The sequence below is a fragment of the Boleophthalmus pectinirostris genome, unplaced genomic scaffold (genome assembly GCF_026225935.1).
Source record: "Boleophthalmus pectinirostris isolate CB_2022bp ecotype Guang Dong unplaced genomic scaffold, ASM2622593v1 HiC_scaffold_6, whole genome shotgun sequence".
NCBI classification, from domain to species: domain Eukaryota; kingdom Metazoa; phylum Chordata; class Actinopteri; order Gobiiformes; family Gobiidae; genus Boleophthalmus; species Boleophthalmus pectinirostris.
Genome location: NW_026571447.1, coordinates 8,743,519 through 8,762,854, shown reverse-complemented (window position 1 = coordinate 8,762,854; position 19,336 = coordinate 8,743,519). Strand labels below are relative to the sequence as shown.

The following is a 19,336-nucleotide window of genomic DNA, read 5'->3' as shown; positions in this document are numbered from 1 at the left end:
CAAGAGATCTTCCAGAGTCGCGGTACCACCCTCAGCTTAAGGCTCATGTTGAAGACATGCTCCATAACACCGCACAGTTCGTCTGCACAGGACTTAAGGAGCCTGGAGCTGATGCCGTCTGGTCCTGCTGCCTTCCTGGGTCTAATTTTCTTGAGCTCCAGTCTCACCTGGGCTGCAGAAAATGACAGTGGCAGGCTGGGAGGAGGGGTGAGTCCATGTGTAGTGGTGGGCTGAAGAGCAGAGGCAGAGGTGTGAAGAGGTGGTGCAGGATTTCCCCATTGTCCAGCTGTGGAGGTGAGAGCTGGCAGATGGGTGGGGGGAAGAGTGGGTGATTGATCAAACCTCAGGAAGTGAGAATTGAGGTCATTCACCCACTGCAGGTCCCCCTCCCTCTGGGCAGTAGGTGCTTTGAAGCCTGAGATAGTCTTGAGACTTCTCCACACCCCCTGGATGTTCTTCTGCTGTAGCTGCTGCTCCATCCTTTCTCTTTTGGCTGGCTTGGCTCATCCTGATTTTCCTCCTCAGCTCCTTCTGTACAGCCTTCAGCTCCTCCTTGGTCCCTGACCTAAAAGCTCTCTTCTTCTCCTTCAGCAGAGCTTTTATGTCAGGGTTAATCCATGGCTTGTTGTTCGAAAAACACCGCACCGTCTGGGAGGGGGACAGGATGTAATGTGATGCTTCTGTCACTACTTTATATCTGTGCTTATGCCACAATAAGGATGGCAAAATAGGGTCATTTTATTCATTTTTATTTAAAAATATACATTTCTCCATAGTATTTGGACTCAGACGTTTTTTTTGTTTTTTTTTTTTAAAGAGAATTTCCCCTGCTTTAAAAAAAAAAAAAAAAAAAGAGAAAAGCAGAGAAAAGCCACTTGCTCAGCCACTCAAAAAATAATCTCAAATAGAATGTACCAAACTCGCAATAACCCTAAACCACAAAATGTTTTGAGGGAATCTGTTGCGTTTCACTGGCCCTTATGTTTCGAAACGCACCAAATCCGCGAACCACTTCCCGAAGCAGTCACGTGGTAGAGCCGGGCAGCGAAGCTTCAGATGTCATCATTTTTGGCTCCTCCCCCTCATGAAGCAAGCCTCGATACGCGCTTCACGGAAACACCCCCTTCATTACTCGACGCAGGCTTCGAATCTTTGGCACATCTTGTAACATCAATAAGTGTCAGTCACTCGTTTTGTACTAGTACGTATCTGACTTTGTTGAGTTGAGACACTTGTTTAGTTTAGTTGAGTTGTGTTTTGTGTTTTTTTATTTTTTTTACTCGATTCTGTTTGTGGGTTTATGTGCTTTTACTTTGGGGCACTTGTGATTTAGTTCTGTTGTGTGTCCCTTAGTTTAATCACTTCTTTTTGTATAGACCTGCATGACCTGTTTTTTCTGCACAAAACTCGTTGTATGTTAATCCTGTTATTTTGTTTCTTAGTTTAGGTTATTTTCTGTACTTATTTTAGCCTGTTTTGTTCAGTTTATCTTTTACATTCCTGTTAATTAAACATTACTTAATTTATTCCATTCCCCACTTTGGTTCTTTTGTTACTTCCTCTGTCCCTAGCAGAACTGGGTCATAACAACGAGCATCTGCTGAACGACCACAATTATTTTTTAAGAAGAATAAACGTTTACATGATTGAGGAATAAATTCATTTGGCTTTAAAATCTGAATAAACCACTCACTTACTTCAGAATTAAGTTTCATTCCAAATAATCATTTTAAAAGCAGAAATTTTTTTTATTCAGAAATAAATCACTTTAATTCAGAATTAAAGCTCTCAATAAACATGCCAAGTATGGCATTAAACTTTACTATCACCATGGACACCAAACTAGACCAAGTTGCAGGTCAGATCTGTGGAAAGGTGACCTCGCTCACAGTCAGAATGCCTGTTTTTCTATGTATTTTTGAGTTGTAAAAACACCTGTAATTGAATAAATATAAGGTAGAGCTGTTTAATGTCATACTGTGGAACATTCCAGGCAGAGCAATGACATCTCCATAGAAACAAGCAGGTGACAGACCCCCAATGAAAAAGTTACATAGTGCAACTTTAACTTTAACGTTACAGCTTGGAGGGTAAAAGTAAATATGGATAAACAAATGAAAATGTCAAACTCACTGTAATTTACGCTCTGCTTCGTTAAAGGAAAGAAGAGCTCCTCCATGCTAACTCCAAACAAAAGGCCAACAGGTTCTACATCTTCTTCTGTGAAGTTTAACAGCGGTTTACATCCAGAAAGTTGCATTATCGCCATCTAGTGCCACTTACAGAAACTACTAGAAATGTAACAATATCCAAATCTCTCGATATGATACTCTCACGTTGTACATGTCACAGTACGATATGTATTGTGAAATTTTGAATATGCTACTTTTCTCTCCAAATAATTAAGATTTAAAATAGCTGAATAAGTTATCTCAGCATGTATATTTGGCTGACACTGAGCAAAGGATCATGGTATATGTAGTTCTCGCAGTTTTTTAGCTGTTGCTGCACCATAACAATGAATTTAAGCTGAGAAAATTGAGATTCGATATACTGAGATGGCCCACGGTATTACTGAGAGACTTTTCACGATACGATATCATGATATTTCGGTTATTGTTACATCCTTAAAACTACCAAGGCCTTAGCAAACAGACCAGGGCCACATGTGGGCTGGATCACTAAATAAAGGTTCTGATTGGAGCTGAAAGGGAAGAGCAGGGAAGAGGAAAAGAGGATTTAGTATAAATACTGATATATTGTGCGAACAGCTAAAGGTGCACCATGTAACTTTTCGGTGAGGGGTCCATCACCTGCTTGTTCACAGAAGGGCCCGACCGATGGGCTCTTGGAAACATATCGGTGATTGGCCTAAATCTTGCCAATATAGGCAGATATTTCACGTGGGCATGTTATACCTCGTTATAAAGCTTAGTCTCTCTACATTATGTTTATTTAATCGAATTTACAGACAGATAAATGTCCTAATATGTGGTTCCGCACCAGTATTGATCTGCGGAGTCATTTGTCTATGTGTGTGTCCGTACTGTCCCTGAACACATGTCACTCACGTCACTCACGTGCGTTTGTTTATACCCGCAGATACAGATCCATGTGCAGCACTGAGATCAGTTTGAGTCAGTATTAAAAGGACATTTATTAGTGCAGACTTGTGATCTGAGAGGAGCCTGTGTGAGTGGTAAGTATTGGAAATTTGTCGGTTTTGAACTAGTTTTGGTTCTTTCTCATTGATTAGCTGCTGTAGCTCCCACACATAAACAGGCTGTTTTCTCTTCTATTCGCCTATTGTAAAGTGACTATATTGGCTGTATATATGTTACTGGACCTGCATTGATATGTAAATGAACAGTGAATAGAGGTGTGAATGATGACATTTACACATATAATTAATTACCGCGGCGTGCACGTATTTACCACTAAAGGCTAATAGTGGTAGTTTACTTTCTGATGCAAAAACGCCATTAGTCCGACCTACTGTCTGTAAATATGACGTAAAAAGGCAGAATAACAATAATGTCACCTAAATAAACCCAATTTAAAATCCAAAGTTTTTTAAACAATTCAAGATTTACAGTGAATTTTTACATCACCAAATATATCGGCAATTATATCGGCTATCGGCAGCTCCAGCTCCCATTTTATCGGTATCATACTGGCCGCAGCAAAATCCATATCGGTTGGGCCTTAGTTCACAATATGACAGTATGGCATTAAACAGCTCTACTTTACTTTTATTCAATTACAGGTGGTTTTAAAGCTCAAAAATACAGAAAAAAATTGAATTCTGACTATGAGCTGGGTCACCTCTCCACAGATCTGACTTGTAACTTTGTCTGGCTTGGTCTACATAAAGATAGAAAGGTTTAACGCCACACTGTGAAACATTCCAGACAAAGCAAATACCATCTCCACGGAGAAATGCATTCCGATGGACGCTCCACCAGCAAAGAAAAGTTACACAATGCACTTTTAAACTGCTCGAGTGTGTAGTTTATATTCCGTTGTCGTCTCTTTGGCTTGGAGAGGGGAGTACATTATTCAGAATGAGCAGGTGTGTGGTATTGACTGAGCCTACGCCAGAGCGGGGTCTAAAGGCCTCCGCATACAATCAGTTACTTGTTTGTCCAATGGAAGTCTCTTTTAGATGGCTCTCCGCTCCGGTTTAATCGCTACGGATATTTACAGCACGGTAACGTTTAAAGGTGCATTGTGTAGCTTTTCTGCTGCAGGGTCTGTCACCTGCTGGTTTCTATGTTCCACAGTATGATATTAAACAGCTTTACCTTACATTTGCTCAATTACAGGTGGTTTTATAGCTCAAAATACCTAGAAAAACAGGTATTCTGACCATGAGCGGAGTTGCGTCTCCACAGATCTGACCTGTAACCTGACATCTGTTTACACGAGAACGCTTGCGGGTAAAACTGACAAAATATTTGATCAGAAGTGCCTTTCGTTTAGAGGGTGATGGCGTTTTGGGGGCTTAAAAATGCAAAAATCTGAAACCACCGTCCAGAGTGGAAAAGTTGAATACGCTCCACCGTGGCGTTTCCGTCTACACTGCCCAAGATGCAAAACTCTGGTCAGATCTGCTCACATCGCGTACACATTTACATCACATACATCGCCACCTAGTGTCACCACCCTGCTGCCTGGCATGCATACCCAATCGAATCCCACACACCTTTGCATCACTGTATGCACGCAGATTTCCTCCCGAAAACACTTGTCTAAATGCGGAATAAAAAGTGAAGACGCGACGCCACTTTTGTGTTTTCTGTTCAGACCGTCATCATATAAACGTAGCCATAGTCTGTTTTGGTCTCCATGAAGATAGAAAGGTTTAATGCCATACTGTGAAACATTCCAGACAAAGAACTTAACATCTTCATGGAGAAAAGAATTTGAGGGACTGTCCACCAGAAACGTTACACAATGCACCACTAAAGTAGAGGTTATTTCAACCTTTCTACCATGTTATAATGTTCCCTCATCAAATACATGACTTAAGAGGTTTTAGATGCATTTTTCAGTAATTTAGCAATCTCTCCCAGGCCCTATCCAAACCGTCTCCATTGTTCAGCTCATAAGCCTACATCATCCTTGCCAGGCTGGTGCCACCTAGGGCCTTCGCTCAATTTCATTTCTTTCCAGCGACTAGGTCAGGAATCGGAATACACTAGCGCAGGGGTCTCAAACTCAAATTACCTGTGGGGCCACATTAGATAAAATCTGAGTGAGGCTGGGCCGCATTGAGTATTCGATAAATAGCGGTTGCATGAAAAAAAAAATAAAAACGCCGTATGTGCACATGTACTCATATTAACAGATCCACTTAGACTCACTGCTTCACAACTGCTGTAAATTGAGTTTTGGGATGTAAGCTGCGTTAATAATTTGTTGTTGTGAATCTGCATGGGCACCGATTGCAGCTTCATTTGTCAGTGTGGCCCATGGTAGGGGGGTGGGATTGTGCGTATATCTACCACGGGCCGCACTGACATTATTCTTTGCAATTACGTGGAGGGCCACAAAAAATCCTTCCGAGAGCCGCAGTTGGCCCCCGGGCTGCGAGTCTGAGACCCCTGCACTAGAGGGTTTGCAAGAACCCTGGAAGAGCTGTGAAGCCATGATGTCAAACTCAAGTGCCTGGCTGGGTCCCTTTTGTGGTACAGCACAGCAGTAAACAAAGCGGTCGAGATGGATGTAGACGAAGCCAGACATTCTGTATTGGCAACGGTTCCCGAGATCGAGGATTTAAAGCCGGAACAGAGACAATGTTTGAATTTTATCAAGGGGAAAGATGTTATTGCCCTTCTTCCTATGGGATTTGGTACATTACATATTTCACAACCAAATAGCAGCGATTGGTTAAATTTTAAAAAGTACAACGAAAAGTAAGAATGAATCCTAATGCTTCAAGGTCGGACGGTTTCAGTTGATGAATCAGGCTAATGTCATCCAAGTGTCAAAAACAAACTCGAAACTTATAAAACATTTTAATAGGTTGTTTTTGGTGAATAGCATTTTTAAAACAATAAAAGCTACCACGGTGAGATAAATATGAATGTGTTAGAACCAAAAGTATACATTTTCTTTTAAAGGCCCATGTTACTCTGTTTTGTGATCTGTTATAATGTTTTCTCATCACAAACAGACCCGGAGTTGTGTTTTGTTAAAGCGGCATCAGCCTTATCTATCTCCCCAGAGACAAGCAGATGACGTCAGCAGGTTAAGTTACAGGTCAGATCTGTGATGAGATTGCCTGATTTTCTCCAAGGACACCCACACTTTTGTTAAAATCTATTCTATTCGAAAAAATCTTTTAGTATTTTGCCGTTCTTTGAGTTAAAGGCACTGTACCTGAGTTTTAAAACATGAAAAACAGAACTTTAAATGGTCCTATCGTAATTAAACAGTGTGTTCACAATAATGCAAACAACAACCAGCATACTGACCGTGCACTTCCTGATGCTCAGACAATAAAACACACATAATTAACGCAGAAAGTGCACAGCCGAAGTATTTTTGACTTCAAGAGCTGCTTTAACAACATATCTGTACTGGGGCGAGACTGATTTTGTGGAAAAAATGGATACAAGCAATTTAGTTATTATTTTCAATTAGCTTATCAGTGTTTTAGTCTCTGATCTAGATCTGATGGTGCTCGAAAAGCCAAATATTATCTTAGGTGGTGCTTGGTGTGATATGTTGAGAACCACTGCACTAACACTCTAATTAGAATAGATTTGGTAAAAAGGGCAAGTGGGTTCATTTACACATTTTTTGTATTACTTTTAAAATGATTGTAATGACACATATCCACGTTAGGACTGTTACCATAGCAATTAGCAAAATAGAGCTTTTTCACAAAGGCTGGACGTTCCATGATGTAGGGTAAACATCATCTATGTTAATGCTTTTCTCTGGCAAAATATCTGTGGAAATGTCTCGAGTATTTTCCACTAGTTTCATAAATCTGCCCTAATCACCAAATTTTCATCCAACAAGGTCGACAAAGGACATATTCTGTCCATGAAGAATTTATCCACAATTATCAAGGTAAGAAAAATGAAAACATAAAGGCGAACAACGACGAGCATTAGTCAACTACTCCTGAGAAAAACTAACATTATGGTCATGAATAAAACATAAGTAACTTAGACCAGGGGAGCTCACACTTTTTCAGCATGCGAGCTACTTACAAAATGACCAAGTCATAATGATCTACCTCATACAAAGCCAAGCAAACTGCACTGAAACACTCTGTGCCCCTCACCCACAGTTTGAGAACCGCTTCTTTAAGAGAACTTCCTCTGGCACTTTATACAAAAAAAAAAAGTGAAGGAAGATTTTTAAACCTGTTTTTTAAAGTTCCAAACTGGAGTTGCATTCTTTTTCTGGTTTTGCAGTGATATTTACCAGCCTCTGCACGTTTACCAAACCAAACGCACATCGTGACAAACACAGATGCATTTGTGCACTTTTGTTAGTCAAACTTCAGCCAAATGTGGCAGTAGGTCTGTTCTGTAGATCCGCTCTATGCTGTAGACCTGCTTTGTGCCAACACTGTAACACAAATTTAGACTCGTTTTTGCTTCACGTTTGGTCTTGCTCTTCTAATCAGCCGCACTGTGGGAGGGGCTTGTGTTCGCTGTACGCAGGAAGGAGCGAGAGCGTGAAAAGGCGAGGGGCGGCGTGCTGACGTGAGGCAGATGGACAGGTAGGATGTTTAGGAAGTTGAACCTGCCCTGTGATACACGCTGGTACACGAGGGCACACGCTGTTGCAGACGAGCCGTGCATAGGGAGCGTGTGTGTTTGCGATGTGCTGTAGAGTCTCCGCGGGTTTCAAATGAGCGCACAGGCTGCACTGAGACGCCCACACGCTCCTGCACCCGCTACAAGTTTATTACCAACAGCAGCGGCCGTAATGAAATATGATCACACTTGTTGAGTGTCAGACCTCGAGCGAGAGACAAGACCGAGTCCAAACGCAAGTCCGAGGCGAGTACTAAGACACGGCGATCTACCCACACGACCATGTCGATCGACTGGTAGATCGGGATCGACGTATTGAGCACCCTGGTGTAGATATTAGCATAGACAGAGAGATTTGTGCGTCACCTTTACGTTTTCGTCTTTCTTACCTTGATAGTTGTGGATAAATTCTTCATGGACAGAATATGTCCTTTGTCGACCTTGTTGGTTGAAGATTTGGTGATGGGGAAGATTTATGAAGCTGGTGGAAAATGCCAGACATTTCCACAGATATTTTGCCATAGAAGAGCATTAACTTAAGTGATGTTTACCGTACATCAGTACACATCAGCTACACTTCCAGCTATTGTGAAAAAGGTCTATACTATTTGCTTCTTTTTACAGGAAGCTGAAACACATACATAAAACTCTTTTGATTATTAACCATGGATATGATGCACGCATTTGTCGTGTTTGGTGTTTAGTATTATAGTATTATATAAACTACTAAGGCGCGAGTAGAGACATGAGATCAGAAAAGCAATGAGATATGGTCCATGAACACGAGACAGGGTAAGATTTTGACATTATCTAGAGTAAATATTAGGGATGCAACAATATCCAAATCTCTTGGTATGATGTTCACGATATGCATCTCACGGTACGATATTGTTTGCGATATTATGAGGGGGCCAGAATTGTCAATATGCTACTTTTACCTTTTAAAATTTCTTTCATAATCCAAAAACTGAAATTTAAAAGTGCTTAATAACATTATTTCTTGCTATTCCTTGTAACACGATATGTTGTGATAGCCACGATATTATTGTGAGACCTTTGACGAGACAATATCACGATATTTCAGTTATTGTTACATCCCTCGTGAATATTGTGCTGTTTAGTTAAGTTTTGGCCTCATCATTTTTTCTTTTACTTTATTTAATATTTTGCTGTCATGGTACCTTTGCTTTTTGAACTTTTTGGACTCAAAATGTGTGAAACTCTCCAATACTTAAAGGATCCTTATCATGCTTTTTCTGATCTACGTTATAATCTTGTTTCCTCATCACAAACATACCGTACCTGGAGTTGTGTTTTGTTTCATTCGCACATGTTTAACACGCAAATCCTGCATATTTAGGCTGAGTTTTTCTCTCAAATAGAAAACATTCTCTACCACCTTGAGATGATCACTAGAATCATTTAGATAATTTCAGCCCTGGAATTGCAAGACTCTTTTGAACTAAAGTAAAAGGTAGTTGTTAACTTGAAAACTACAGAACAGAGCGTTTCTGAGCTTTGGAGATGTAGATAGACTAATAATGAAGAGATCATTTTCCGCATGTATGCACAATCTTAGTCGGAATATTGTCTCGCGAGGTCTTGTGGTACAAAGAGTCCTATAAACTCCATATGCAGAGGGTGCTGTGGAGGGGGATGGGGCTCCACACGCAGGTAGAGGAGGAGACTTAGATGTTCCAGCTGTGCCCCTGTTTACATGAAAGAAGAGCATGGCCTATTTTTGGTGTTTCCTGCGGCTAAAGGGAGAGGTCACATGGTTTGGGATGAACGCTCTGTCCTGTGGTTTGGCAGTTTGAAGTATTTTAGTGTAAGTGAAGCTGTTTTGTTCAGATAAGATGAAGCATTAATGTCAGTAAAACTGTTATTGCATTAAACGTATTACATTATTTTCTGATCTGTTGTGATGTTTCCTCATCACAAACTTACCTGGAGTTGTGTTTTTTCATTCACACATTTAACACACAAATCCTGTATATTTAGGTTGAGTGCTTAAAACTGAAAACACTCTGTTCCACTTTGTGATGTCATGTGGTAATAGAGAAAGTGCTCCACTGTGTTTTTAAACTCCATACACCTTCACTAGAATCATTTGATTAATTTCAGTCTTGAATTGCCAATCTCTACTGAACTAAAATGTAGCTATTAACTTGAAAACTACTACTACATGACATCACAAGGTGGAACAGAGCATTTTCAGCTTTTAGAGATGTAGACAGACTAATAATAAAGGATTACTCAAACATGTTTGAATAAAACACAACTCCAAGTATGTTTTTGATGAGGAAACTGCATTCCAACTACCCAGGCTGGCACCGCCTAGTGCCTCTGTTCAATTTCATTTCTCTCCAGCGACTAGGTCAGGTATTAGAATACACAAATTCATGACAGATGGTTTGCAAGAACCCTGGAAGTTGTAGACCGTGCACCGGCTGATCAATAAAGAGCTGTGAAACCATGACCTCAAACTCAAGTGTCTGTCTGGGTCCCTTTTGTGGCACAGCACAACAGTAAACAAAGCAGTCGAGATGGATGTAGACGAAGACAGACATTCTGTGTTTGCAACAGTTCCCGAGATCGAGGATTTAAAGCTGGAACAAAGAGAATGTTTGGTAAATTTTATCATAGGGAAAGATGTTATCGCCCTTCTTCCTACAGGATTTGTTGGTTGAACGATTTGTTGAAGAAAAAAGTACCTGCCTACCGTCAAGTGAACGAATCCTAATGTTGCGAGGTCAGACGGTATCCACAAGTGAAACTGGCTGATGAATCATACTTTTGCTCAAATCTGAAAACACTCTGTTCCACCTTGTGATGTCATGTGGTAATACAGGAAGTGCTTCTCTGTTTGTAAACTTCATGCACCTTCACTAGAATCATTTGGATAATTTCAGTTCTGGAATTTCTAGTCCTGGTTTAGTCCCAATTTTGATGTTGTTGGGAAATGTCAATCTCTATTGAACTAAAGATAAAATGTAGCTGTTAACTTGAGAACTACGTGACATCACAAGGTGGAACAGAGCATTTTGAGCTTTGGAGATGTAAACAGACTAAAAATAAAGGGTTACTCAAACATGTGTGAATGAAACACAACTCCAGGTATGTCTTTGATGAGGAAACTGCATTCCAACATGACTAACAGTTCACAATAGTACATTTTGCGCAATATAAGACTGTGGTGGAAGGTTTGCACTCCACACACTGCTTGTCTCCATGACGATGTTATTGCTTTGCCTGAAATGTCCTCCAATATGGCATTAAACATTTCTATCTCCAAGCAAGTGACAGCCGCCAAGCCAATTTACAGGTCAGGCCAATAAGAATGCACGTTTTTTATTGCATTTTTGAGCAATAATTGAATAAATACAAGATACTGACAACAGTAATGCCACAGTATGGAACATTCCAACAAAGAAATAACATCTCTACAGAACCAAGCAGGTTGCAGATGCCTCAACAGAAAATTTACATCCAGTAGTGCATATTTAAACTAAACATGCTCTGATATTGTGAATCTGCCTTCGCTGTGAAGTGGGTGAAGTGTATTGCCCAAGGACATATTGGCAGTAGTGCATTAGTCGAGATTGAACCAGCATGTTCCTGTCTTTTCCTGTCTTTTCTCCAGGATAAATTGCTGTTATTATGTGGGTATGTCAGGGATGCTTTCACTACATTCTCCTGTCACTGATTTATTGTTACCAAGCAGAATAAACCAAGAGAACCAGCCAAGGGAACTTCTGATTTTCTAGGAATATTTCTTAAATTCCTGACCTGGTTTAATCGAAAATTGTGTCCACTTTTAGTCCTACTGTGGATTTGGTTTGACCCCATTCTAGTTCAGGTTTAGTCCAAGTCTAGTCCAGGTCACATTCTACTCCAAGTGTAGTCCAGGTCACATTGTAGTTCAGGTTTAGTCCAAGTTTAGTCCAGCTCACATTCTAGTCCTGGTTTAGTCCAACTCCAGTCAAGGTCACATTCTAGTCCAAGTGTAGTCCAGGTCAGATTCTAATCCTGGTGTAGTCCTAGACTAATCCAGATTAGATTCTAGTCCTGATTTAGTCCAAGTCTAGTCCAGCTCATGTTCTAGTCCAAGTGTAGTTCTAGTCCTGGTTTAGCCCAAGTCTAGTCCAGGTCAGATTCTAATCCTGGTGTAGTCCAAGTCTAGTCCAGGTCACATTTTAGTCTTGGTTTAGTCCAAGTCTAGTCCAGGTCAGATTCTAGTCCAAGTCTAGTCCAGGTTACATTCTAGTCCTGGTTTAGTCCAAGTCTAGTCCAGGTCAGATTCTAGTCCAAGTCTAGTCCAGGTCACATTCTAGTCCTGGTTTAGTCCAAGTCTAGTCCAGGTCACATTCTAATCCTGGTGTAGTCCTAGTCTAGTCCAGGTCACATTCTAGTCCTGGTTTAGTCCAAGTCTAGTCCAGGTCAGATTCTAATCCTGGTGTAGTCCTAGTCTAGTCCAGGTCACATTCTAGTCCTGGTTGAGTCCAAGTCTAGTCCAAGTCAGATTCTAGTCCAAGTCTAGTCCAGGTCACATTCTAGTCCTGGTTTAGTCCAAGTCTAGTCCAGGTCAGATTCTAGTCCAAGTCTAGTCCAGGTCACATTCTAGTCTTGGTTTAGTCCAAGTCTAGTCCAGGTCAGATTCTAGTCCAAGTCTAGTCCAGGTCACATTCTAGTCCTGGTTTAGTCCAAGTCTAGTCCAGGTCAGATTCTAGTCCAAGTCTAGTCCAGGTCACATTCTAGTCTTGGTTTAGTCCAAGTCTAGTCCAGGTTACATTCTAGTCCTGGTTGAGTCCAAGTCTAGTCCAGGTCACATTCTAGTCCAAGTCTAGTCCAGGTCAGATTCTAGTCCAAGTCTAGTCTAGTCACATTCTAGTCTTGGTTTAGTCCAAGTCTAGTCCAGGTCACATTCTAGTCCTGGTTTAGTCAAGTCTAGTCCAGGTCACATTCTAGTCCTGGTTTAGTCCAAGTCTAGTCCAGGTCAGATTCTAGTCCTGGTTTAGTCCAAGTCTAGTCCAGGTCAGATTCTAGTCCAAGTCTAGTCCAGGTCACATTCTAGTCCTGGTTTAGTCCAAGTCTAGTCTGGGTCACATTCTAGTCCTGGTTTAGTCCAAGTCTAGTCCAGGTCACATTCTAGTCCTGGTTTAGTCCAGGTCAGATTCTAGTCCTGGTTTAGTCCAAGTCTAGTCTGGGTCACATTCTAGTCCAAGTCTAGTCCAGGTCACATTCTAGTCCAAATGTTGTCCAAGTCGCATTCTAGTCCTGGTTTAGTCCAAGTCTAGTCCAGGTCAGATTCTAGTCCAAGTCTAGTCCAGGTCACATTCTAGTCCTGATTTAGTCCTGTGGATTTACCCTTAAATTCACAGTATATAATTTTGTTTTCTTTTCTTTCTTTCTTTTTTTTTTTTTTTTTTTTTTAATTGCACTGAAACACCATTAGAAAATCATGCGTCCTTACTCTGTGGGCTTGCATCTCCACAGATCTGACTCTTATTTGACCCGGAAGACCTCCACCTTCTTGTTCCTTTGACTACAATCTTCCAGAGTATCTTATTTTATCACGTTCCGAAGTAACTTTGTATTTCAATTAAACCACCACCTTTAACCAAAATGTTCTGTTATTTATTTCAAAAACAAATACAGCAAATATAAAATCCTAAATCTGCTAAAAAAAAGGGCCCCCCACCAGACCGCGCTCCTTTACGGCCTGGCTTTTCTTGGTGTTAAGGGCCACTCGGGGACATGCTGGAGCTGTCCGTGGTGCTGGACTTGGGCTCCTTTCTCATTCCCATGACGCGCACGTCTGGACTCGTCACCGTCTCATGCGTGTGCCGCGCGTTTTGGGCAGAAGGAGCGAGAGAAGAAGGGAGGAAGGAGGGAGGGAGGTAAGGAAGACGAGAGGAAGGGCAGTGCACAGATAGAGATGAAGTTGACACACCAGCCCCCTTCTCTCCGGGGCTATTGATTGCTGAATATATTAGAATGCGCGTTGTGGGGTGTACGAGGACGTGCGCGGAATGCTTAACCACGAGGCGTAATTTCCCATTGGTTCCTTGGTTTATGCGCCTTTCCAATTTCTCTTTCCTGTACACTTTATAGTCTTCCATAAAGGTCGCTTGCCCCCTCGCTCTCTACCCTATACCCCACTCACTTACGGCTACACACACACAAAAAACAAAAAAACTGCTTGTACTACTACTGCAGTACGTGTCCCGCATTGCAGCTCAACCAAGGACGCACTATACCGAGCCGAGCCATAGCGACAACCTCCCCCCGACTCGGGCCATATTTCACCGTAATGAAGCATTTTACCAGTGACAGGCGCGGATTGGGAAAAAAAAAAAAAAAAAAAAAGAGAGAGGAGAGAAGGACGAGAACCCGTGCGCCATGTTGCTCCAAACGCCGAGCGGAGAAGACGCGCTGGCTGCTTCAGTGAGAGGAGAAGGTCGCCTGTTACACACACGCTATGCGCCTGGACTGAGAAACAGGTGATGGTGATGTCACAGAAGAGATTAGGGGTAAACTGCCAAATACGTGGGTTGCGTGGAAAACGGAGAAACAGCGTTAAAGTTGGTACAAATCAACTAAAATTCGAATTAACCCGGGTTACTTTTGCGTAAAACGTCAATCTGGTTATAGTTCTTCGATAAAACAAGCTGGATTTATTTTCATGAACTGTTCTCGTGTTGTTTTCCACACGTACAACCTTCAGTGGCGGCAAAATCTCGCGCGTAAATTACGACTCGTTCGCGTAAAACCGCTTCTTTTGGTCACTTTGTTCCACTGTTTCAACAAATTAAAACGCAAACAAACAATATTGGGTATAGTTTTCAAAAATAAATGTAACCTTCTCCAACTGTCACCCGATTACATTTCATTTCTTCACCAATTCTTTCATTCGTTCACCCGTGGTCCACACACTGATAAAAACAAGGTTAACCGAACTATTAAAGCCACAACACGGCGTATTCCAGCGATGACCTACCGTGCACCACGAATTTGAGCCGAGCCATCTTCCCCGCCACAGCTGTGACCAAAAGCGACATCAGGATGAGGGAATTCATTCTTCACGCTTCTTCTCGCGTTCTCCTTGTCAAATAATTCGCCCGGTAACCGAATGAACCGTGTCCTACTCTCCGTCCGGTGAAAGCAGTTACAGTCGTCGTGCGTGCGTCCTCCTCTCGCCGTCGCCGTTGCCGTTGCCTCCTCCGGGTTCGGATGCGTGCCAGGAAAAGCTAGCCCAATCCCACACAGAGCAGCGCGCCGCCTGCCTCTCTCCGCGTGTGCGCTCGCTCGCTCGTTCGTTCGTTCGTTCGCTCGCCACGGATGGGGGAGACGGAGGAAGGCGAGGGCAGAGCGGATTCGGATGGGAGAGCGGTAGTAGTAGTAGTAGGAGCGCGGAAGGAACGGCGGAGGAGCGAAGAAAAGAAAAGAAAGAAAGAAAAGAAGAAGAGAGGAGTGCTCGGGAGCGCAGCGGCGGAGAGCAAGCGTCAGACCTGTTGCAGAGAATGATGAATGGGCTTTGTTGAGCGGTACAGACGGTTTGGGGCTAGTTGGGATGTGTTTTTAGGGCTTTTAAAGGTCCCATATTAAGCAAAATTGACTCTTGTGAGGTTTAAACCGTGTTGGAATGTTGTTACTTCATCAAATACAGACCTGGAGTTGTGTTTTGTTTCATTTACACATGCTTGAGTAATTCTTTATTATTAGCAGAGGTGGGACCAAGTCTTTGTTTTGTAAGTCTCAAGTAAGTCTCAAGTCTTTGACCTCAAGTCCCAAGTCAAATACAAGCAAGTCCAAGTCAAGTCTCGAGTCACTGGCCCATAACTGCAAGTCAAGTTCAAGTCGTCTGCTTTGAGCTACAAGTCATTTCAAGACTTTAAACCAGGGGTGTCAAACTCATTTTGGTCCGGGGGCCGTATCCAACCTACTTTGATCCCAAAGGGGCCGGATCAGAAAACTCATGTCATATAAACCCCAAAAATAACAATAAGTTCAAATATTTGAGCAGAGAAACACAAATCTATTACAGAAATCTTTTTTAATTGATGAACTCTTTCTTATTATAATATTATAATATTATGAACAACCTGAAACTTTAAGAAAAATTCAATTTCAACACAATGTTTTAACATTGAACTTGTATGTAAATAGGAATAAGTCAATTTTTCTTGGAAAATCCTGCACTCGGTGTGAACTTTTCTCATTTTGGACATTTTTCTGATGAGGGTGTCACGGTCAACAGTCAAAACGATCGTCCTTTAAGAGCGTTTGGAAAGAGACAAGTCTTCATTTGTGCTGCTCTGGTGGGAGGGGCCACGTACAGAGACGCTGGAGACGCTGCTGTGATAAACACCACAAAAAATTAACCAATATTTTAATAGAAAATATAATTAAAATATTTTAGTAGAAAATCACCCAAGGGCCACATTAAAGGTCTTGGAGGGCCTGGATCTGGCCCCCGGGCCTTATGTTTGACACCTGTGCTTTAAACCAAAATATTAGCCTGATTCATCAGCCGGTTTCACTTCGTAGAAACTGTCTGACCTCGCAGCGTTAGAATTTGTTCACTCAGCAGTAGGCAGGTACTTTTTTATTTAACCAATCACTGCTATTTGGTCGTGATGTATGTAATGCGCCGCTAACTGGGCCATTTAGTATATTAAGCTTTTCTGAAATTCTGTAGAAAGAAGAGCAATAACGTCTTTCCCCTTGATGAAATTCACCAAACATTCTCTTTGTTCCAATTTTAAATCCTCAGTCTCGGGAATCATTGCCAACACAGAATGTATGGTTCTTCGCTGATTGGCTGGTGCCCCAACTTGCACTTCCGGGGTTTTTGCGAACCGTCTAGTGTATTCCGATTCCTGACCTAGTCACTGGAGAGAAATGAAATTGAGCGGAGGCACTAGATGGCGCCAGCCTGTCTAACCAAATATAGCTTAGATTTTTGCAATTTATATGAATTTTAAGATAAATTGTACTTTAAAAAAATCATAGTTTATTTATATATGAGTATTTATAGAGTATATGAGAGTTGTAGAAATTAATTTAGCTATTTTTTCCTTTTTAAACATCTTGACAAAATCTTAGTGTGAATCATTACAGTCAGAACAGAAATAATTCAGATTTAAATGTGCTTCTCAAGTCACAGACTTCAAGTCCAAGTCAAGTCCCAAGTCTTAGTTCATTTTATCAAGTCAAGTCTCAAGTCCTAAAAATAGTAACTTAAGTGATTATTAGTCTGTCTACATCTCTAAAGCTCAAAATGCCCTGTTGCACTTTGGGATGTCATGAAGCGGTAGTTTTCAAGTTAACAGCTACCATTTACCTTTTGTTCAATAGAGATCGGCAGTTCCAGGGCTGAAATTATCCAAATGATTCTAGTGAAAGTGTATGGAGTTTAAAAACACAGGGAAGCACTTGAACTACCACATGACATCACAAGGTGGAACAGTATTTTCGGTTTTCTGTGAGAGAAGAGCTCAGCCTAAACATTCAGGGTTTGTGTTTTATACAATTCCAATGAAACAAAACACAACTCATTATAACATAGATCAGAATATAGCTTAATATGGACTCTTTAAAGGTGCACTGTGTAACATTTCTGGTGGATGCTCCATCTACTTGTCTCCGTGGAGATATTATTACTTTGCTTGGAATATTTCACAGTAAGTAAGTAAGATATACACAACTGGTTAAACGTTTTAGAACACCCTAATTTTTCCAGTTGTTAATTGCAATTCAAGTCGTGCAAGTCCAATGAAGAGCTTGAACAGCCAGGGGTTAAAAAAAAAGATAAAAGATACAAAACACAAGTCCTAGTTCTGCCAAAACTACCTCAGGAAAAAAGAACAAGATGTTAAGCTTGAAAACATGGAGTGTCCAGACTTAAATCCCATCAAGCTGGTTTGGGATGAACTGGACAGAAAAGTGAAGCAACCTACAAGTGCCACACATTTATGGGAACTTCTGCAACAGACTTGGGAAGAACTTTCTGAAGAATATTTGATTTCTAGTCCAATGAGATTCATTTGGTCTTCTGATGTTTTATGTTATTAGGTTCTTTTTACGGACCAAGAGTTTGTTTTTATACCTGACAGTTTCGACTGCTCACTAGAGGTTTTCCTCAGAGTGGTCGCGTGATGTTTCTGTGACGTATCCGGTCAGCAGATTTATACTGGGATGGAGCAAACATCATCGGGACAGAGGAAAACAAATATTGCCGCTGGATTAAAGAGGCAGTCGAAATACGGAAACGTGCCCATGGGACTATAAACCAGAACGAGGGGGCTTCTTTATTGTCACACACCAGGGATACTGTCCTGAGGAAGTCGGACTGCAGATGGCGCTGTCATTCTGCCTCAACTGGTAGGAAGACAGCGCCAAAACCTGTATAAATCAGCTGACCGGACTCGTCACAGCAACATCACGTGACCACTGAGGAAGCCCGCTAGTGAACAAACAAACTGTCAGGTATGAAAACAAACTCTTGGTCCGCAAAAAGAACCTAATAACTTAAATTTAATTTCTGTTGTAAAAAAAGAATGTCACGAGTGTGTTCAGCTGTTCTATCTGCAAAGGTTTACACTTTCATGAATCAAAAGTTTAGAATACATTTTGATCAAGAGTAAATAATAAACAGTAAAAAAAAAAACTTTTGAAGTAACTTAGGCTACGTTCAGACTGCAGGGCTTAATGCTCAATTCCGATTTTTTTGTGAAATCCGATGTTTTTGCGAGGTCGTTCACATTTCCAATTAAATGCGACTTGTATGTGATCCCCTGTGTGAACAGTAAACGGCCCGAAAGTGTCCCGCATGTGCACTGGAGACACGATGACGTCAACCGCAGTGAGCGTCTCTGTGTTTACAGAAGTTGTCCAAACATGGACGCGAGCATTGAGCACCTGGAGATTTTAAAGTTCCTCTCGTACCGGAGCCAGAACATGAACAACTTACTTGTTTTAAGGAGGAGATTGAGAAGGAGAAGGACGAGGTTTTTTGGCCGTGGCGTTTTGTAGGACAGGAGCAGCGACATTCGTTGAAAGGAACGTGTGGATGTGGAGACGTAGCCTAGAGTGGTGAGTGGTGATGCGCTTCACTTCAGTGACATGGAGTTCATTCACAATTTTCGCCTACTTCAGCGCAGAATAGTGACGTTTGTGTCTTGTTGATAAAGCGCAGGTCGAATGAATGCGCTTTGGCCGTTCACACTGAAGTCGCATGTCAAAAGATCAAATGTGTATCGGTTTCAGGAGCACATATCCAAGTGGCCTGGGTCGCATTTCAAAAAATCGGATCTGTGTCATTCAGACTGTCATTAAAAGATCGGATACAGGCCACATAGAAGCCAAAAAATCTGATTTGGGTCACTTCAGGCTGCAGTCTGAACGCAGCCATATATCTCCATTGAGACAAGCTATGTTGCATCCAGGTCAGATCTGTGGAGAGGCGACTCAGCTTGAACACCAAAAAAAAATCTTTCTCAGGTCAATAAAACTCCAGAAGTGGAATGAGCGCAAGATGGAAACGTTTATTA

General features: G+C 41.6%; 1 protein-coding gene across 1 annotated transcript in view; it reads right to left on the bottom strand.

Moving 5' to 3' along the window:
• The window catches only part of si:ch211-113g11.6 (uncharacterized protein LOC559008 homolog), a 225,038-nt gene extending 210,118 nt beyond the window's left edge, over positions 1-14,920 (bottom strand). The window contains exon 1 of the mRNA XM_055163474.1: positions 14,782-14,920. Coding sequence (XP_055019449.1) covers positions 14,782-14,860 — 79 coding nt within the window. The 5' untranslated portion in view covers positions 14,861-14,920. The remainder of the gene's footprint in view (positions 1-14,781) is intronic.
• Positions 14,921-19,336: the final 4,416 nt, after the last annotated feature.